Source organism: Pleurodeles waltl, chromosome 3_1 (genome assembly GCF_031143425.1).
Source record: "Pleurodeles waltl isolate 20211129_DDA chromosome 3_1, aPleWal1.hap1.20221129, whole genome shotgun sequence".
Classification (NCBI taxonomy): domain Eukaryota; kingdom Metazoa; phylum Chordata; class Amphibia; order Caudata; family Salamandridae; genus Pleurodeles; species Pleurodeles waltl.
In genome coordinates, this window is record NC_090440.1 from 813254084 (window position 1) to 813275869 (window position 21786).

A 21786-nucleotide genomic window follows, 5' to 3' on the forward strand; every position below is an offset into this window, starting at 1 on the left:
CGCGGAGCTCTACCAGCTCGCGCCTGCCATGTTTGGTGGCTTAGCCACGCCCCTTTTCGCAAGTCAATCATACCCTAAAAGGGATTATCAAAGCCTAATAATTAGATCCTTGAAAGGTGCATGCACACAGACATAACATGCAGGGACCACACCCACAATGCTGCTCTCACATAGGTGCACTGCACTCACATGTTCATATGCCCCATTCTGCACTTACACAGGCACAATCTTCAACCTGCACTCACAAAAGACCATGTTAATCTTTCATTCACACAGACACACCCTCAGAAAACTCACTCACAAAATATGGTGGTTGTCCTGCCACCACACACGCACGCTGCTCACACACACGTAAACTGCTCACTAACAAGGAGCAGGGTTTGGACAGGTGGCACAGTTTGAGTATTTGGTATATCAGTCCACTCATGCAATCAAAAGCTCTTTAAGTAAGCTACACTGCAGCCTGAATGTCCATTGAGATTATCTAATTGCCCATCAGCCACATTTGAACCATCAGCAGACTGTGTGATCTTGGTGGTGTTTTGCAGGGAATAGTCTTGGAATGAAAACGTCCCACTGGCCTTCTAAAATAAGGCAGTGGATGTCTTTGTATTGCAAGCACATGCTATAAGAAAATAAAACAGCAAAAGATATGGCGACTAAAAATGGTGGATATTAGCTGCAGCCCAAACTTTTAAAAAGTAAAACTGTTCAGTGATCTAAAATCTTGGAACAATAGAAAAGGTGGTGGGGCATTATGCAGAGTACTGTTTCAAGATGGTGGTATGGTTTTAAAGCTTGCAGCAGTGATGCTTGGCTCTCTGCCTAAGAAGGTTGTGGTCCAGCAGCAATGGCAGTGAAGCTTCCAGTACTCTTATTACTCAGTTAGCACTAGTCAACTTCTGCAGGTGATCTACGGGGCTGAACTAAGTGAAATACATCCCGAGGTTGAACTCCTCAGGATGCAGAGTAAGCAGGCAAAATGTTGTTAATCAGACTACTTGACATGCTAGAGTCCAGTGGTGGTCTACTAGGCAGAGCAAAACATTAGCAGCAGAGCCAGTGACTGAAGTGGGCTGAGCCCCTGCCCGATAGTAGATAGGCTGTTCTGAATGGCTGAACTAATATGTGAATGACACTCCGACAAAAAAATGGAAGTGGGCATACTTAGAGCTGATTTTCTCTAAGCAAGATTCTGTCTTATTTTTCAGTACTCCTGAAGCTGGCGGGCAGCTAAAACATTCTTTTGGTCAGACCTAAAATACATAGAAGGGTATAAAGCTGGCATGCAGGGGGTCCTTGGCTCACAAGTATAAGAAATACAGAACTGGTAAAGAGAATCACAATATTCCCTTATGACATGAAACAAGTATGGTACTGCAGGGCCAGGCAGAGCAAACACCTCATTAATGCTCGCAAACCTCTGGAAAACTAGCATGGTTATTCAGGTGCCAAATAAAGACTTTGAGTGGCTGTTGTAGTTGGGGCCCTCTCCCCACCTCTGAGCCCCAGTGCATTGCGACTGCACCACTTTAGCTACACTAGAGTAAGTTAAAGATTGAAGTTCATAATCTATACTCAGGAATTGTTTTAGGGGTTAGCCACAGTCCTTCCAGTGAAAAAAGCTAATTTACTGAAGGAGCTTGCAAATTTCAATTTTGCATATGTTCCACCTTTAAGTAAATGGCATCCTACCTTATGGGCAACTAGGTGTTCTTGGGGGTGGCTTTTCAGTATTTAAAAGCAGGGTTTCCTGTCTGGCAACAATGGTTGTTATGAGAGATTTGACACTGGGTCGATCTCAGCTTGCACAGGTCATTCTACACAGGGTAGACATAAAGCCATGTTTCACAAGCCTACTCTGTGGACGGCACGGTAAATGCTGCAGTCCACGAGTGACATTAAACTGCCAGGTCTTACGTGTATTTCCTACACCATATACTAGGGACTTATAGGCACGTTAAATATGTCCATCAAAGGGAAATCCTTGAGCAATTTGTTTAGCAGGGCTAAGGTGTGCCTAGTGTAAATATGGTCTGGAAAAAAAGGTAACAAATCTGGGTTGACTATGCAGAAGAGGCATATTTTCTACACTACTCCTGATCTTGCAGCTATTTTTACCACAGGATTTTCTTGGGCAGCCATGAACCGCAGATAGTGCCTGATCGCCCTCAAGACCAGGGGGTGAAAATAAGCATTGTGCAGCTCCATCACCACTATCCATTATCCAGGGTGCAGACAGACCCTGATGAGTGTGAACACCTTGAATTCAGCAGGAAGCCTTTGAGAGGGTGAAGCTATAAAAAAGGACAGAAGCATCAGTCCTTCTGTACAAGGAAGTAGCTGGTGTAACACCCAGTTAATACAGCCAAGGCTGGAACTGTCCCTATGGCTGCTTTGGCAAAAAGGGCCTCCACTTCCTGCCGTAAGATGGGCTGATGGTCCTCCATCAACTTCCCTGAAGCTGGTGGATGTTGCGGCTGGGGAGAAAGTAAGTGAAGGGCATAGCCTCAGTGGACAGGCCTGTTTTGATGGCCTGCCACCCATGCAGGGATTATTTAGTTATGCCTTTGACAGGGTGACTGTGAGGTCACTAAAACAGTTTTGTGGCTGATGAAGGGGCGGGGACTGAGAGACTAGTTGCCCCTTCTGTCCTTCATGTCTCAGAACCATGTTCACTGCCACAATAAGGGTCGGAAGGCCTGCTGTGCTGAAGGTAGTGTCTGGTGCTGGTATCTTTCGATCCCAGGCACCACAAACACAACACAGAGACAGATTTGCAAGAGTCCTTCCAGGTCCATGGTTTAAACACTGTGGTTTTAGGGGGTGGCAATTTCCACTTGCACACTTGAAAAATGTTGGTTTTAACTAGTCATAAGACCAGGAAAAATGTGTGTATCCACACCTGAAGGCACAGAAAGGAATTGACATCCGCAAACTTGGTTGGTGCTTATATGCAGCTCCACTCATCACTTCCGGAGCAGAATAAAATGCTGGTGCTGAGCCACGACACCACATGTCTGCGCTTAAGAGAACTGCTTCCAATGTTTCTGGTTCTAGTCTGACACAAGAGGAATATTCACAGGGTGAGGAATCTGCAATTAGAAGTATCCATCAGAAATAACAGTATCAAACTTATCTACTGCAACTATTTAGTCGACACACAGATAAATCTTGATTTTGTAAGCTCTAAGGACGTAAGAAAATCAAATATCAGCTGATGATTCATAGCTGTAGATGATGATATGGATTTGTCTCGAATTAGACACTTCAAAAAACAAAATACTGCTCTCCTGTGAATGAAGCCATGATTCTGGATCCTTCTGGCTTGGTGAACTGGGCCCTTCACGAGAAATGGCTTTAAAAAAGTATAAAATCTCAGAAATGTCATTGACTCGGCACTCTTGATGAATGCTGAAGTCAAACTGTTTATACACGTAGTGACTGAAAGTCATATTGGTATGTCTTTCCTGTTGCAAGAAGATAATTCTACGCTGTTGAGCTTGTGGGGAACGGCACAGAATCTAAATTCTTGTAATCAACAATCACAAAATTCTCCCAACTTAGGAACTGAAGTTCCAGACTGGTACTGCACATGGTAATTCCAACTTATACGAAGAAAGCTGTTGGTGGCATTACTTTCTTATGGAATTTGCTACCTGAAAATATTGGAGGCAGTCAGATTCATGCAGCTGAGGAGAATTGTTAAGTATATTTTCAACATGATTCACAAGAGAAAATATGTATGATTTCTGACCGCAATGAAGTGGCAATAAAAATTGTGTCAAATAAATGCGTTTCTTCTACTTACATACATGGAAAGTTGGATCAAGTCCACCGACTTGAGTACTTGATTCAGATGTGAACAAAACGTGAAGAACTACAGTTGCAAAGATTGTCTACCCATGTAAACTTAAATTTAAATCCAGGAGTCACCTACTCAGTCTTACAGCATTACATGTACCTCTTAATATAAAGGGTAGGATCGGAAAGTCTTACTGTGTCTACCATTATCTATCAAAGATGCAAAGCTTGATGCTATTGTCTGTCAGACCTACTACTTGTGACACTTTCAGCATAAAGCCACGTCCTGCATGTAACTAACAGTGATCCTTATGTTGCTGCATGAAAATGACTGTTACATTCTATCAAATGCTTCTTGTAGTACTGCCTACCTTAATGTCCCTGCACCTCTTTAACTACTAAGGTAAATATCTTCCAATTCTTATATACACACTCTTCCCTAGGCCAATACCTATCCTCATCCTCTACTCAGTTTAACTGTTCACTTACCTGCCTGCTAGGAATTAATCTCATACATTTTTTCTGCCTAACTAATCAACATTAAACTAATCCTGCAGACAAAAATCTACACTAATGTATGTAGTTCCTCAATTTAAGAAAACAAGATTAATAGCTATTAATGTCAAACCTGTGTGAAAGCAGTAGCAAACAAAACAGTTGAGTGCCCACTAACCCTGGGTTCTTGGAGTAGTCTACCACTTGCCGCAAAAGCACTACAATGCCTTAGCAGGGTTAGTAAGAGCTATAAATTCAAATACAATTAAATGGAAAAAAATGTAATGCTGCCATGCTGCATGTTGAGATCTTTCCTACAACAAGGGTCCGACAAACTCACATAAGCACAGGACTTTTTATGTGGAGAAGTGGAAATGCTGGGTGGTAGAATGTTTGTCACATACCTACAGATTCGATAACTTTTGCCAAAATCAGAGTGTCTTCATATTTCTGTGAAGTAAAGTTATAAAATCTGTTGGGGGGGGGGGGGGTGCAGTGCCAGGATGGGCGAACCTGTATTATAGTCTGTTCTTTTTTGGTTCCCTGGTAAATACCCTAATCTGTCCAACCAAGGGGGGCTGAAAGCTCAACAGACTTCCATGGGGAAATAGTGAGAAAAGGGATGGCCATGCTGGCATCAAGCCCTACTCTCTGACACTGGATAATATTTGTCACCAGGGGGAGGAAGAATGGGGATTTTACCCCCTCACTGCTATCCTATCTCTAAACTATGCCCAGGGACATCTGTTTCCTCTCACTTTCCATGTTAAATGGCTGCACTACTCGGTCTCTGGGTTACCCACCAATGGGGAAATCCTACCAAACCTGGGACTTTTTGAACCATAGAATCATGGGTAATGTGGCTTGCTTGGATCCAGGCTCATATCTAGAACGTCATGTAAATGTAAATGTATGGGTCACAAAGTTTTTTTTCCCATGTTTGGGACAGAAATCTTGGACTCTTCAGCCATTTGGGAAAGTCTTACCATCCTGCTTTCCCGCAATTCTTACAATTAACAAGCCACCTCCCATATGCAGGTTGACCTAATGCATGTCATTAGAAAGTACCAAAATGATCCATAAGAAGACCTCATTGACACCAAATTGGCTTCACATGGTCCAGGTTTTGAAGGGTTCTTGTTGCCGGGGATAGGCCCAGGTAGAATCGTGGGTTACTGTTATTTTTGGGATTAGAGTGTAAATGCTTGTTGGCGGTAATTTTGTGGATCTTCCCCACACCTTACAGAACTTCACCTCAAAGAAATATAGGGAAATCTGTGATTTTAATGAGTTTGAAGTTTGCAGGGCATTATGAGTAAGAAAATGTAGTGTGATCCACTCAAGCCATTCCACACTAGACTTGCCCAGGTGTCTAGGTATCAGAAAACTACTGGGTTGATAGATTTTCCTGGGTGCTGACTGACCCTGGGCCCAAATACTGCAACCACACCCATCCCCAGAATGCCTGAAATTTAAAAGAAAAATGCAGATGTTGTAACATTGCATTTTGGTTAACAATAAACATGTGTTCTTATCTAGTGAATATTATTAGATTGTTGGCTTGCGAAGAGTACGCAAAAAACCAATTTTTTTAAGAATACTGTCAGAATACCTGGCATAGTGGGTAATCTCAAATTCAGTGTAGTACGAATAAGCCCTAGGCCTAAACTAAGATTCGTAGGCACATTTCAAAAATTCATAGTTTTCCTCAATACCGTTTTTCCCTCCCATTAGATGGTTGATACATGATTGAAATGCAATTTAAAATCATACACTGCAGCTTGGTTGATAACTCTGGGTGACCTGTGTCTTTTGGCAAACAGCAAACATTATATATATCTTTGTGGTAGGACAAATCACAGACAGAGCGGTATACTATTTGTGTAGTGTGACTTTAATTAAATAAATAACACATGAAAATAGTGTCATCTATTTCTTTTAACAGAAAATTGCAAAAACATATGTTTTTGCTACAACTGTGCCTTTCAGTGAAATCTGGGAAGAGCATTATCATAGTACAGCAGACCTTTTGTTAATGCTATATTTAAGAATAAAAAAACCTTTCTTATAAAACGCTTTTCCCCATTTTTCAGAAAAAGTCACATTTTACCATTTGCTGGATTCGATCAATGGGAAACAGCAAACATTGAACTTTTCATTGGATTTCTGCCTCCTTCTTCTCAATGTTACCAAGCCATCACGCCCCCTCCAGCCAAAAATCCATCTACATTTAAAGCAGTTGGATGCAGAGTTCGTCAGGCCTCCTTGCTTTGTTCCCTTCTTTTAAGTCTTTCTGACCTATCACTACTCTTACTCAATCAATCAAAAAATGCATTAAGCGCGCTACTCACCCAATAGGGTCTCAAGGTGCTGTTGAGGGGGAAGGAAGGGGGGAGGAAGGGGGGGGATGCCGTTTACTGCTCAAAAAGCCATCTCTTGTGTGCCTTCTGAAAGTCAAGAGGTCCTGGGTCTTGTGTAGGTTGGTGGGGAGGGAGTTCCAGGTCTTGGAGGCGAGGTAGGAGAAGGATCTGCCTCTGGTGGTGGTGCATTGGATGCAGGGGACTAGGGCGAGGTCAGCAGAGCGGAGGAGTCGAGTGGGTGCGTGGAAGTTCACTCGTTCATTGAGGTAGGCTGGTCCAGTGTTGTGGAGGGATTTGTGAGCGTGGATGAGGACTTTGAAGATGATCCTTTTGCTGATGGGCAGCCAGTGAAGGGATCTGAGGTGAGTGGAGATAAGTTCATGGCGTGGGAGGTTGAGGATGAGACGTGCGGCTATGTTCTGGATTCGCTGGAGTTTCTGCTGAAGCTTGGCCTGTGGTACCAGCCTAGAGGGCGTTTCCGTAGTCTAATCTGCTGATGATGAGTGCTTGGGTGATGGTTTTTCTGGTCCTTTACACTGTTATCTCACAATACTCCGCTCATCTGCCTTGATGACAAAACTATGCAAGTCAAACACTGTTTAAAAAGTGCATGCTTGCTATTATAAAGTGAGTGAACAACACTGCCCTCAGACTCCACTCTGGTAAACTAGAGGTGCTAAGCGTTGGCAGTTCCAGTCTTTGATCACTGCATGACAGCTGATTGACCTGGGCTCCCTCCCCCTCCTTTTTTTCCAGCAGAATCAGCCTGCAAATTGACAATAATTTTTGAGCCCACTTTTTTTCTTTCTCTATACTAACAGCGCCCTAACGTTTGTTTTTCACCAATGAGGATAACAAAAAAAAAAAAACTCTCCCAAATCTTCCTTCAAAATACTGGAAATTATTACTCCAGGGTCCTCATCTTTGAATTTAGACTGTCTATGTTGGTCTTCCAGCTTATTCCTTTGAACGTCTTTAATGCATTCAGAATAAGTGATTTGACTCACGTTTGGCCTCTGACGAGCTAGACATTCAAATACTCTTTGCTTCCTTTAATAACTACCTATTTGTAAAAGCTGCATCTTCCAAGGCTCTGTTTTTGTCCCAAAGTTCTCTTCACATCAAATTCCGGCTACACGTCTCATCTTGTCAAACAAAGGGTGCCATTCATTTCTTTTTGTTCTAGCTCTAACAATCTTTTGACCATTACTCAGTTTCACAAATCTGGCATTGGTGGCCCTGCTTTTTGCTTGCTGACGACCAGAGCCTTGAACTCTCTCTCTCAATTTAGAATCTACCAGCAATCGGTATACCTTCCATAAGATACTAAAATGTTGGGGAAGAATTTCTCATGTTAGGCCACTTCCTCACAGCGCCTTAGCACCCTTCACCTGGATAGTTGCACGTTTTTTTTATATCGCCTAATCAATCATTCTTAAAGGTAGTCTGCGTGCATTGCAAACGACTGTTGCTATTTAAATGGTCGGCTATAGGCTCTAAAGAAGAGCAAATAGTTAGATTCACAAAAAGCCCAGTCTACCCTTTTTAATTTTAGCCTGCCATTGTTCTTTGTGTTAAACGTTTTTCACATCTCACCACTAGCTTAAATAGAAACTGAGTCGATCTAACTCTTTTTTTTTTAACAAGCTATTCTAAAGATGAGCAAGGGTATGAAAAACTCTACATTCACAGTTCTAGATACGGAGCATTTACATAGATAGAAGCATTCAAGTCTTAAGGTGAGCATGAAGTGAATAACACAAGAACGAGAAACAGAAGGTGTATGCTGTCTTTGTTAATTCAAAAGCTTGCAATGCAGCAAGCACGTATGTAAGTATTCAGATCACCATTTACTTTACACACATTAAAAACTGAATATTACGACTCAGTTTGATACTTTTACCTACGCCCGAAAAGTAGCCCAGCAATGATTTGTTTATGCCGCATAGGGCTCACGTTTACATAAGGCCTATAGCTCCCTGAATTATTTTTAAGATTAGAACTTGTGATATGCGAGTTACATAAGGCTCCCAAAAACAAATGTATGAACCCAGTGTGATTTTTGCCAGTAGTTTGAACCTTTGACTTAACATACTCCCCATATTGTCTACAAAGAATATTAACATTGCTCCCGAACTTCAACTCTGTGGTAAAAGTGACATATCAACAAGTTGAAATCTGTCTGCACAAATATTTCTGTACAAAGTGTGATATGACATGGAATAAGCATGTATTTGGGTTTAAGCGAGAAACGTAGGAGCTGAAGATTGGTGAATTACTTGGTTGCACAGTGAATTTGGGTACCAAGAATGGCTGTATGCAGGAAAGTGAAACCGGCAAGGAGTTTGCACGCACTGTGTGCACTGGAAAAGAGATCCAGTGGAAGGTGTCTGAATGACTCTGAAGGCTACAGGTAATTGTTAGCCGGATTTATAGTGCTCACATTGAGGGTCTGAGGGATAAGAGAAATACTTTCAGACTACCAGATGATCAGCTAAGAGGGTCCGAGTGCCAGTTGGTGTACCTTCCAGGGCTAAATGGTCGGATCTAAAATGATTTTGTTGAGTTATTGGTTGGGATGGCTGGCACAGGGTGTAGTTTCGGTGCTGAGAACCGTCTGAAGGTCCATGAGCACAGCTGATGGTCTGTGAGGTCTGCTTTAGACAAGTTTGGTCAAGGGTCTTCTGGAAACACTGATGGCCGGCAGAAGGTGACATGTTGAAATGCCCGCAGTTTCATTATGTTTGTGGATAGGTAGGTTTCTTGCATAGGTTGAACATGGGCCCAGTGGGTTTTGGCGTCAACATAGTGGGCATCATGGTCAGAAATGGTGGATGAGAACCTGCTGAGAATTTCGTATGGCCAGCTGTTGGTCCCTGAGGACTGTCAGTGGATCACTCTCTTAGGATGTAAGAGAGACTGCTTGAGGGTATGGTTGGCTAGCTGAGGGGTAGACTGGTATCTTAAGGTTTGTGGGAGACTCTTAATACGCTGGTAGAGGGTCCAGAATATAATCTGTAGCCCTCCTAACAGTTGGGGAAGGGTGACCAAAGTGTCAACAGATGGACTCTTAGAGGCCTGGGGAAAAGGCAGTGCTCAATTTGAGCCATTGTTTTCCAGGGCTTGGCACAGTCACTTAATTCTCGACACCTGCACTTATGACAGTCTGCCACAGGGTGACGATGTCTGTATCGCTGAGAGAATAGCACAATAGCATGCGTTTCTTATTTACATATACATTAAAAATTGCAAAGAAATCCTGCTGAAGTCTTTCTTTTAGCTTTGGGGACAAAGAAAAGCCAGAATTGCCACATTTGTAGAAGTATGACGGTCAGTAGTTGTGTTGGTAAGAAAATTGACACTGCCGGCAGGGGTGGTGCACGCTGGGGTGGCCTCCTGAAGAGGGCCTTGGCACTTACGTTTTTACAAATTAAGCACTGGGAAAAGATCCAGGAATTTGGCTAGCCAGCACAGGGGCTTTGAGCAATAACAGGTTCTGTGTAATGATCGAGGTAAAAGTCCCCTCCAAACACTTCAGATCTCTGTCTCAAAAATGTATGCTGAAGGAATTGAGAACGAGGCAGAGGAGCCTCAGTGTAGGCCACTGTTCACTCGTCTCTCAAGTGTGCATGTTCATTTATAAAATGGTCGTTTAGAAGATCCACATCTGCCTACAAACCCTTTTGGTGTCAGGAAGTCCTCAGTCTGCTGTGGTTCGCACTTTGACTTCGGCTGCCCTTGCTATAGCTGTTTTGTCTGTGTTGTAACCCATTGCTGTACTATACTGCAGTGCTACCTGTGAGAAAAGCTTGTCTTTGCTTATTTGCGGTTTTTGATGCAAAGTTTGTATTGCTGTTGTCCGTGCTATACCTACTATTTGTGTTGATAAGTTCGCACTGCTGCTTTACCCAGTCAGGTCACTTAAAGGGACACAACCAATAGTCTCTTAACTCATGGGCATAAAAAATCCTGAAATCCACTAGTGTACCATATCGACTGGCTTGGCAACAAGATTTTAGTATTCCCTACCTTAATTGAAAGTGCTTGACTAACTCTTGTATGGTGCTGGTATACCATGGAAGGTGCCCTACTGTGCAGTTGTTTCAGCTATGTGTGTGTTTCTATAAACTGAGAAAGCCTGCTACGTTTGACGGTGTAGATATGTGGCCACGATTCAGAGTGACGTTGTTAAAACCAGATGGTTGCTAAAACATGGTTGACAATGTTTGGTACTCCAGGTGATGTCAACACCTAATTTAATCGTTTCCAGAAGGACTTCAGCACATTATAAAGCAGATTGAGAAGAAACCGCACAAAAGTGAAATGAATAAAGATGACCCAACTGTTCATGGCTCCAGCCTGAAGTGCACTCAGAATGCAGACGAGTCATTGTAGAAAACTGAGTGTGTTTTATAAAAGATTGGGTTCTTGTCTTCTGCATTAATGATTTTCATAGTTATTGAAATGTCTTTCATTTGAAAAAAATATTTTGACAATGTGCATTTCTTTGTTTAGCCAAGGATCATATCCAAATGGTCCCTTAAGTTCCAACCTGCTGACAATCCCAAAGCAGCGGTCGTCCTCTGTCACACTGACCCATCACATGGGCGCCAGACGATCTGGTAGGAAACAGATATTTGCCTTGTATGTGAACATGTTTTAGTATTCTACATCTATTTAAAAACTTTTTTGTTAATAAATCGGTCATATTTTGATGAATAGTGACTTTTTTCAAGTAATCGTAAAAGCTGCTAACTGTTTAACGAGTGTCTGAATTCACTTTTTTGTCTTCAGGATTTTGTCCATCAGAGAAATGGTTAATGCGCCATTGGAATCATTCTGAATGCTCTGTATACTTTTACTTATTTTCCTCTTTTATTTGTTAGGTCTTTCCTTCATTTGATATTGTTTAATCTGTTTTGCTTTTAGCATGTTCCATTATAGGGGGGGGTATGTATGTTTCAATGAAGGGTTTGGCCGTTTTATTATGAATTTTTCAACTTTTGCTAAAGCAAACCTGTTAAAACATAAAAGGTGAAGATGTTAGTTCTGAGCACAGGGACGTGGTGGTAAGTGCTTTTAAACCTGATTTGCTGTATTTGTATTCATGTCCAAGCGACAAAATGTTAAACGCACGAAAATGCACAATTGAGAGTCCTATTTATGAATTTCTAAAGCACTTTAAGAAAAATGTATGTGGTCTGCCACAACTTGCATTTTCTCTGTTTATATGTCTTGAGGTAATGGATCAATTCAAGTGATTCAAAATTATTTTCTGAGCAGGGTGACTTACTCTTGCCTTTCTACTGAATTTATAGGAGGTAGGTCACGCATTAGTGTAAGTAAACTTTGTAAATCGGACACTGTGTTATTCTCTGACTATTCAGTTCAGGGAGTTGAATTGTAGCTTTGGTGAAGGCTTCGGACTGTCCTTAAAGTTCCTTAGAACAATTTAATATGCATCCGTATTTCAAGTTCATTACAAAAAACTGAGCATTAGACAGCATTTGGTAATAGTCTTCTTTTTCCATCTTACCCGAGAGATGCTGTGACATGGCCCAGATATTTCGGAGAGTGTTGTAAACTCTGCAGTTTTCCATTGACACTTTGGGCTGGTCATGGTGAAAGTTGAATACGCAAGCCAAGGCCGACAGTACTGTCTTCCTGGACAGTCAGGCAGATTGATAAAATTGGATTAGCGGTGGGACAATGTTAGGTCATAACTTATGAGTAGCAGTTAGCCAGGGAACGGATAAAAAACAGTCTATAACTTGTGTTAGGAATAGAGCAACATCTCTTAAGAATCGAGGGGGCAAGCGTGTAGAAGGGATAGGAGTATGTGGGAAACAAAACAAAAAAAGACTGAAGGAAGTCACCTGGGGCACCACGCCAAGGGCCAGAAACATACTGAGAGGGATACAGTGATGGGGCAGAAAAAGGATGGCTAGTCATAATGAGACCCATTCTGGAAGTACACACCGTGTGGAGAGCATACAGTGGAATGCACGAGGCACGCAGTGATGTAAGCAATTTGCAGGGGCAGTATTGCTGTGTGGCCTACTATAGTGTTATGTTGTCATGGTGCTGGTCGGGTTCGGGATGGAATGTGTGCGGGTGATGGAACTTGTGGGGGTGAGCGGTGGTTGAATCGGGGCAGTTGGATGTGACTGGCAACAAGGAAGGAGACGGTTTTGTTCGAGTGTCAGCGTGTCACGGATGTGACTGGATCACATCCCACCTTCGTCGCCAAAAAGTGTAGTAACGGGACTGACACGCAGTTTGAGGTAATCCATAAGATTTATTCGAGTCGAACAAGACCTCTTGGTTGTCTGATGTGGTAGTCTCTGGGGCTGGTACCTTTGGGGTTGAAGATTGGGAGCGCTGTATGGAGAAGGATACTATATTGAGTGAAGTTGTACATATGGTTTTAAAGGGGAAAAAGAGAGAGAGTGCAGTCAGTATAGCAGTGCGACCCTATGTGAAATTAATCGATCAATTGACATTAACCAATGGAAAGCTTTTAATGAGGAATGACAAATTTGTACCTCCAGAGGGTATCGGAAGGAAGATTTTCGCATTAGCTCATGAGGGTCATCTGGGGCAGACTGACAAAAAAAAGAGTTAGAGAGAATTTTTGGTGGCCTGGTATGGATGATTTGATTTCTCAATGGGTGGAAGATTGTGAAGTATGCAAAGAAAGCGAAAAGAGATTAAAAACTGGAGCCACGAGTGTGTGTGGACACATAGAAGATCCGGGTTCAACATGGAGTACTGTTTGCTTAGATTTAATTGGTCCTATTCAGGGTATAAGGAACAATTTTCAAAATGCTTTAGTCATGGTTGATGTTCATCCAAGATGGATCATAGTCAAATTCCTCTGTGATATCACAACGAGAAGTACCATTGATACCTTAAACAGTGTTTTTCTTGAAGAGGGTCTTCCACGTATTTTGATAACTGACAATGGGACTCAACTTACATCAAGAGAGATGAGGGAGTTTCTTGACAGTCAGGGAATTATTCATCACCGCACTGCTTTATACAATCCTCGTGCCAATGGTATGGTTGAGAGAATAAATCGTTTGGTGAAAGGTACCATTCTTATGGCCATTCAAAGTGAGAAAGAGGTAACGAAAATGGTGGAGGATATGGTGTGGGCTCATCGCACCACCATTAACAAAGCAACAGGTTGTTCTCCATTTGAAATGATGAGAGGCAGGAAACCAGGTTCGAAATTAACTCCTGCTTGGACGTGGTATAATAACACCAAGACTGTTGAAACTAGGAATGAAATGGAAAGAAAAAGTGATATAGTCGAAGGGGATTGGGTTAAAATCAAATGAGGGAAGTTATCTGGTGGTCTTTCAAAATTTATAGGTCCATTTAAAGTCAATCAAGCATGTAAAGATTATGTGGTGGTAGAGAATGGGAATAAATAGAATAAGACGGAGAGTAGCATTATATCAAAAAGGGAGTGATAGAGATGTGAAACTGATGCGTGATGTGTCGAGTGGCAACAATTTTATGATGATGAGTGATGAAGAATTGGGCTGTACGTCAAAGAGTAGAGTTCCTGATGACCATTCTGGAAGCAATCTTTCTCAAAGATGTGATAGTAATCCTGGTGATTGCCCTCCAGAGTTGAACATGTACTATCGAAGTCAAAGGGCTCGCAAACCACCTCGTTACTTGGAAGACTATGTTCAACTCAGATGAACCCATTATTATACTACTCATGTTAATGTTGTGTACACTTTTCTGAGCATTGGTTTTGTTTTAGCAAATTTGTTTTAGTTTTGTTAGTTTTTTTTTAGAAAGGAAGGAGATGTGTTATGTTGTCATGGTGCTGGTCGGGTTCGGGATGGAATGTGTGCGGGTGATGGAATGTGTGGGGGTGAGCGGTGGTTGAATGGGGGCAGTTGGATGTGACTGGCAACAAGGAAGGAGACGGTCTTGTTCGACTCGAATATATCTTATGGATTACCTCAAACTGCGTGTCAGTCCCGTTACTAAATATAGTAAGGGAAAGAGAGTAGAGCAAGAAAATGCTGCCACCAGTAGAGGGCTTAGGGGGCAGAGGGGTGCATCCATTAGAAGTAAACGGATTCACACAAGGAGCCGTGAATGCCAAGGAGGGAAGCAGTCCAGAAGTGTGAGCCGGAATGCAGCCCACCTGGGAGTAGAAGGAAATAAAACCGCTCAGGATCCGATGGGATGAAAAACAGCCCCAAAGATAACAATTTACTGTGCCAGAGCCAGTCCGTTGAGGGATCTGTGTCACAGCCTATGGGAGGGAAGTAACAGGTGTGACGAAACGTATCCACTTGGCTGGAGAGAGGGACGCAGGGGACACTGCGGTTTAAAACTCAAAGAACTAACTGATCGCGCTCAGTAGACCCGTGTACGTGCAAGACAGGAGGACGTAGTCTCCTTCACAAGGATGTTGACAGATTAAACAATTAAGGAAACATCCAAATTGAATCGTAAGGTAGGACAGGGGAAAAATCAAGAAAATACAGAAAGAGCCAAAAGAAAACGAACATTGGCAAAAACCAATACGTCTCTTATATCCGAGAGCTATTGCCTTTGCTAATGTAAGGCTTCATTTATTTAGTATCCTTTTAACACCTAACTGAAGCAATCAGCAACTGAAAGGTGACCAGTTAACCTTTGCAAAGAGCTTTCTCGTACAAAGGCAAATGTGCAGTAGCTTTTTTTTTAATAAAAACTCTGTATATGCAGATGACGGATTATGTGGCAATTGCAGCAAATTAATTTTGAATGTGGAAAATGTTGGAGCAGCGGAATCCCATAATCGCGCTAGCCATGACCATAATTCTCCTGATTGATGTATGTATATGAAGTGGTTTTGCAGTAGATTCATTAAAAGAAAACCAGGTAATGACCGCTCACTGTGCCCCCACAGGCCCCGAAGAAGCCTCACGAACTCCGCAGTTGTGATGAAAAGTACGCTACTTTTGTTTCGGCCCTGCTGAACATGATAATGCATCGTTACCTCAAATTAACGAAGAGTTTACAGAACTAAAAAGTGAACAAAGAGCACTTCTGGGCTATGTTTACGCAGACGAGTATTAAACAATAAGAAGTAAAATGCATCGATTAGTTGAGCCAGGTAAAAAAAAAAACATACAAAAAAGTGCCCTCAACTAAAACTATGGAAAGGATTACAAATATACATTTTTCTCCTCTGAAAAAGTGAATGTGCATGCCTCAGCTCTTAGGATGACTTTTTCAGCAAGAGTTGCCTTCTGCCTAGGAACTGCTACTGGACCACAAGACAGTGCTAGCATTACTAATAAACAGTACTGAAAAACACAACTCCTGCCAAGTGGCTAGACGCTATATTTAGTTTGTGTGCCCAAAGACAAACAATTCACCCAAAAAAATCTGTCCCCCACTCTGAAAAAAGCCAAAAAATAGAAAGGTATGTATCTGCAGGTGTAACTTGAAAGTCATGAGTTGGAATTCCCGCATAGGCCATTAACCCTCCCATCTCGCTGCAGCAGAAAAAAAAAAGTATTTCTGACATGGCTAATTCTGGTGTTTGTCATTACAGAGCATAATAACGAGAGGTTATGGTTTGGATGGCATGGCATTCCTACTAGATATATGTGCATGCTTGAGTAGCTGCACTTTAAGGCACTATGTGTAAAAACTGGCACAGAGTTTACTGTCTCCTAATAATAGCATGTCACTACTTGTGAGTGTTTAGGGGCGTGTCAAGTGACCTAGGATAATGTCTGAGCCCGTGGCACTTGGGGATGCGGCCAAGAAATTAGCCAAAATACAGCAAACCTTTTGTTTTTTTCAAAAAGAAAACGGAAAAAAGGGCTGCAGGAGATTTGTGTTTTTTCCCCTGAAAATGGCATCAACAAAGGGTTTGCGGTGCTAAAATCACCATCTTCCCAGCTTTCAGGAACAGGCAGACTTGAATCAGAAAACCCAATTTTTCAACAAAATTTTGGCAATATATTGGGACATACCCCATTTTTACTATTTTTTGTGCTTTCAGCCTCCTTCCAGTTAGTGACAGAAATGGGTGTGAAGGCAATGCTGGAGCACGGAAAGCTAAACATTTCTGAAAAGTAGACAACATTTTGAATTCACCAAGGGGTAATTCGTGTAGATCCTACAAGGGTTTCCTACAGAAAATAACAGCCTAAATGAAAAAATATTGAAATTGAGGTGAAAAAAACCAGCAATTTTTCTCCACGATTTACTCTAACTTTTTCTTGCGATGTCAGATTTTTGAAAGTAATATACCGTTACGTCTGCTGGACTCTTCTGGTTGTGGAGATATATAGGGCTTGTAGGTTCATCAAAAACCCTAGGTATCCAGAGCCAATAGATGAGCTGCACCTCGCAATGGGTTTTCATTCTATACCGGGTATGCAGCAATTAATTTGCTGAAATATAAAGAGTGAAAACTAGGAATCGAGAAAACCTTTGTATTTCCAAAATGGCACAAGATAAGGTGTTGAGAAGCAGTGGTTATTTGCACATCTCTGAATTCTGAGGTGCCCCTACTAGCATGTGAATTACAGGGCAGTTCTCAAATAGACGTCTTTTTTTACACACTGTCTTACATTTGGAAGGAAAAATGTAGAGAAAGACAAGGGGCAATAACACTTGTTTTGCTATTCTGTGTTCGCCCAAATCTCCCGATAAAAAAGGTACCTCACTTGGGTGGGTAGGCCTAGCGCCCGCAACAGGAAATGCCCCAAAACACATTGTGGACACATCACATTTTCCCAAAGAAAACAGAGCTGTTTTTTGCAAAGTGCCTAGCTGTGGTTTTTGGCCTCTAGCTCAGCCGGCACCTAGGGAAAACTACCAAACCTGCGGTTTTGTGAAAACTAGACACCTTGGGGAATCCAAAATGGGGTGACTTGTGGGGCTCTCACCCGGTTCTGTTACCCAGAATCCTTTGCAAACCTCAAAATGTGGCCAAAAAACAATTTTTTGTTTCCTCACATTTTGGTGACAAAATGTTCTGGAATCTGAGAGGAGCCACACATTTCCTTCCACCCAGCGTTCCGCCAAGTCTCCTGATAAAAACAGTACCTCACTTGTGTGGGTAGGCCTAGTGCTTGTGACGAGAAATGCCCCAAAACACTATCTGGACCCATCAAATCCGAAACTACCTGTTTTTGCTGGGGAGGGGGCACATGCGTTTTTGGTCCTGGGCTCAGCAGCCATCTAGGGAAATCTTCAAAACCCAGACATTTCTGGAAACTAGACACCCGAGGGAGTCCAGGGAGGTGTGACATGCCTGGATCCCCCAATGTTTTCTTACCTAGAATCCTCAGCAAACCTCACATTTAGCTAAAAAATCAAATTTTCCCCACATTTCTGTGTGGGATCACTGCACTGGGACAAATTTCCTACCACCCAACGTTCCCCTCAGTCTACCTGTAAAAATGATACCTCACTTGTGTAAGTGGGCCAAGTGCCTGTGACAGGGAAGAACCAAAAACATGTTGAAATTGAGGGGGAACCATAGCAGGTCCAATAGGGTAGTTTGAAAAGGAAAACAAAAAAAAAAAAATCATTTTTAGGGTGACCAGTCCAGCAGAATTCTTATCGGTATAGATGAGACAATGTTGGGTGGTAGGAGTTTTGTGGATTCCTGCAGCTTCCGGAAGGTTCCATCACAAAAATGTGGGAAAAATGTGTGATTTCCAGCAAAGCTGGAGGTTTGCAGGGCATTGTGGGTAAGAAAACGGTGCGGGTGCATGTGAAGCACACCACCATGGAATCAACCACATGTTTAGTTTTCAGATGTGTCTAGGTCTTGTGGATTTTTCTACCTGGTAGTGTCCCAAAGTCAAAAAAGTGCAGCCCTCACCATTCCAAGTGGGACGATTTAGAGAGTTACCAAGCTCCCATGGCACAAATGTAAAACCAAAACCCAAAGTAATCAAATGTCCTCTTGCTTGCCGCGGGATAAGATCTTTTAGTGTGTGGGGAGAGAGATGAAAGACTGTTACCCCCTTCAGTTGAGGTATGGGCATAACCAGGCCCATACCGGTTGGTAGGCACAACCCCACAATTTTTTTTTTTTTTGTTTTAATTCACTGGCATCTATCAGACTTTCGCCCCCCCCCTCCCCCCCCTCTTGGGGGTGTGGATCGGGGGTGATTACCTGATCTGCTCACTGGTGGGCAGAACAACTTTGACCCCATTTATTTGGGGTGGGAGTATGGCCATACCCCCACCCTCTTATTTTGAAGAAAAAAAAAAAAAGTCTTCCCTACTCCCTGGTGGGCTTTCTGCCCCCCCCCTGGGGGCAGATGGGCCTTCCAAAAATAGGCCGATGTACTCCCAAAGGGGGCAGATATGGCCACAGGTAATGTGCCCCGATGGGGAGCAACCCTTGCCCAAGGGGCTGCCCCCACCCAAACAAAACACACACATACACACACCAATCCTGGTATCTAGTGGTTTCTGCCCCCCTTGGGGGCAGATTGGCCTAATAGAAATAGGTGGAAATGGCCTAAATACAATTTACCCCCAGGGTAGTGACCCTTGCCTAAGGGGTCGCTCCCCATATATAAAAACATGAAGTAAATAAAAAAATATATATATATATCCCTGGTGTCTAGAGGTTTCGGCCCCCCCGGGGGCAGATCAGTCTAATTATATTAGGCTGATCTTCCCCTGGAGGGGCAGAAATGGCCTAAAAATAATTTGGCCCCCCGAAAGGGACCCTTGCCTAAGGGGTCGCTTCCCACACATATAAAAATAAACAAACAATTATCTGTTGCAAAAGCATTTCTCTTCCGGGATCATGCTGGAAGAATGCTTCCAGTGCAATCCAAGGTGACCTCTGATGAGGCCACGCGCGATGTGCGTGCTGACGTAATCAGACGTCACTTGGGTGGGGGGAGGGTCGGGGTGGCAAGGTGAAGCGATTGCTCTTCCATCCCTGACTAAGGGGTGTGGGAGGGAGGCCCACGGGGGAGTGCTAGCGCTCCCCCGGGGCTGGGTGCAGGACGAGCTGGTCTCTTCCCAGGCACACAGGAACCAGCTCGCCCGCGGCACCCAGCGGGTTAAAAAGAGGAAGTAATTATAGAGGAATTAACAAGAAAAAGAAAGTCAGTAGTTTAAAAAATAGTCCGTTACTGGTGCAATAAAAAGACGCTGTCTGCTAGATGAGGCATAAGGAGAAAAATATTACATTAACAAGCAATAGGCACAAATTAGATACTTAATCTGTACATACATGATCATTTATATATAAAAAATTGACAAAATTAAATAATCTTGTGACCCATCTGCATTCACATTTGTTCAGTAGAAACCAGTATATTGCCCCTTCTATTTGATAATTTGGTTGCCGATTTAAGGTTTGGCAGATTCAGTACATTCCATAACAGTAGCAGAGGACATTACCTTGGCCATCTTGAAGGACTACCATCCTTCACATTTAGAGATGACTGCCAGTCCTGTAGTTACATCTGTACATGGAAAGGAAGCTGCCACCCCGGCTGTTCCTTTTATTGAAAATACATTTTGGTTCATGACTGCCTTCTGTTTTCTCCCAGCATGTGGATGGTAATTATTTTTTTCCTGTCACCCGGTAGTCCTCCCACCACCCGTTTCAGATGAAAAAAAAATACATCACATCTTCAACCATAAGTAGGGTGGGAAGTGTAATGTCCTTCCTCTCATAGCCCCTAATCATTTGGGCTGTCAGCAAGTTTTGCATCGGTGGAGGTAAGCTGTGACTGTTGACTGAAAAGCTAAGGTTTCTCTCATCTCAAAATGAGTCTAAAGGACTAAGTTTGGTGATCTGGGTGCTCTCTTTACATAACTCTAGATTGGTTCCTTAGTTTCCTCACTGACCGACCAGTTCGCTGTAATTTTGGTACAGTCATATAGTGTAAAACAGTAGGTGCATTTTATGTTTTTAGCAAATTCTACTTTTGCGTTTTATAAAGCAGTATTTGATTGTTTTGCTTTGCTTCTTGCTTTGTTTGTCCAATGTAATTATGATCACAAGGTTACAAACAGCATGTGAGATACTGGAAGAATTTTAGATAGTGTGCACTCCCAAAATGTGAACCATGTTATTATGTTTGAAAGTTCTAGTCTCAAAGATTTGGCAAGAAAACCAGCAACTTTCCCATTTAAAATTTTCTTTAGTAGGTGGCTTTGACCATAGATTAGTAAATTAATAATTTTTGGGTGCCCAGTTCGTGGCTTTGCCAGCTGGTTCTGAAGGTTGTTTCCTCTTTTAAAGAAGAAAAGAGGTGAGTCAGTCACCAGGCCACAAGTCCTTAGACCAGGCAAATATTTCTTCCTGATTTTAGACACTTCCTAGAGCTAGGACTAAATGTATTGACACACCCAAGGTACTGATTAGCAATTCTGTTGTGTGGCATAAATAATACCTCATGGGGACAATATCAAGCATGTTCTAGTGTATTAGAAAGTAGACGTTTTGGGTAAATCCCACCCATTAAATTCTTCAGGAAGACACAAGCCTCTTTGAAGTAGTCTTTTTTCCCCCCCCTTCCAATTCTGATGGTGCCATAAGAATTGACCGTGTGGCAGTCCATCACTTTGGCTTCTGGAATTTTACTTTCTTAGAGGTGAAAGGTCTGTGGGTTTGTGATTCAAGAAAGAACCATATTTACCATCAGCCACTTTGATGTTGAGGTTCAGGAAAAAGATTGGGAGTCCTTGAAATTCAACATGAATGTCAAGTGTTGATGAGTGTTACTGAGATAGTCAGCAAAGCATTTTCATTAATCAGTATTTCCTGTGCAAATTACTGAAATATCATAAATGTACTGCTTTCATACGCAGATGTTAATGAGAAATATATTACGTAGAGGAAAGAAACTTGTTGATCTGAGTCTTTTATATTACCCAGTGGCAGTTGCAAATTCGTGAAATTGTGAAAAGGAGGGGTCCCAAAATGTATTTTCCCCATTATTTGTCCCCTAGGAACTTTAGGTACAGCTACAGCCTAAACCTCTTATTTGTATTTTTTTTTTTTTTTTAACTCTTTATTGTTTTAACATAGAGGAATAATGCATGACATCACCATAATTGGAATGGTATATTCGGACTACATCGGATACGTGGGATGTACGCC

At 42.3% G+C, this 21786-nt stretch overlaps 1 protein-coding gene across 1 annotated transcript in view; it reads left to right on the plus strand.

Moving 5' to 3' along the window:
• The window catches only part of PDE3B (phosphodiesterase 3B), a 1361488-nt gene that overhangs the window by 586219 nt on the left and 753483 nt on the right, over positions 1 to 21786 (plus strand). Inside the window, exon 5 of the mRNA XM_069223694.1 lies at positions 11175 to 11281. Within this exon, the coding sequence (XP_069079795.1) occupies positions 11175 to 11281 (107 nt within the window). The remainder of the gene's footprint in view (positions 1 to 11174; positions 11282 to 21786) is intronic.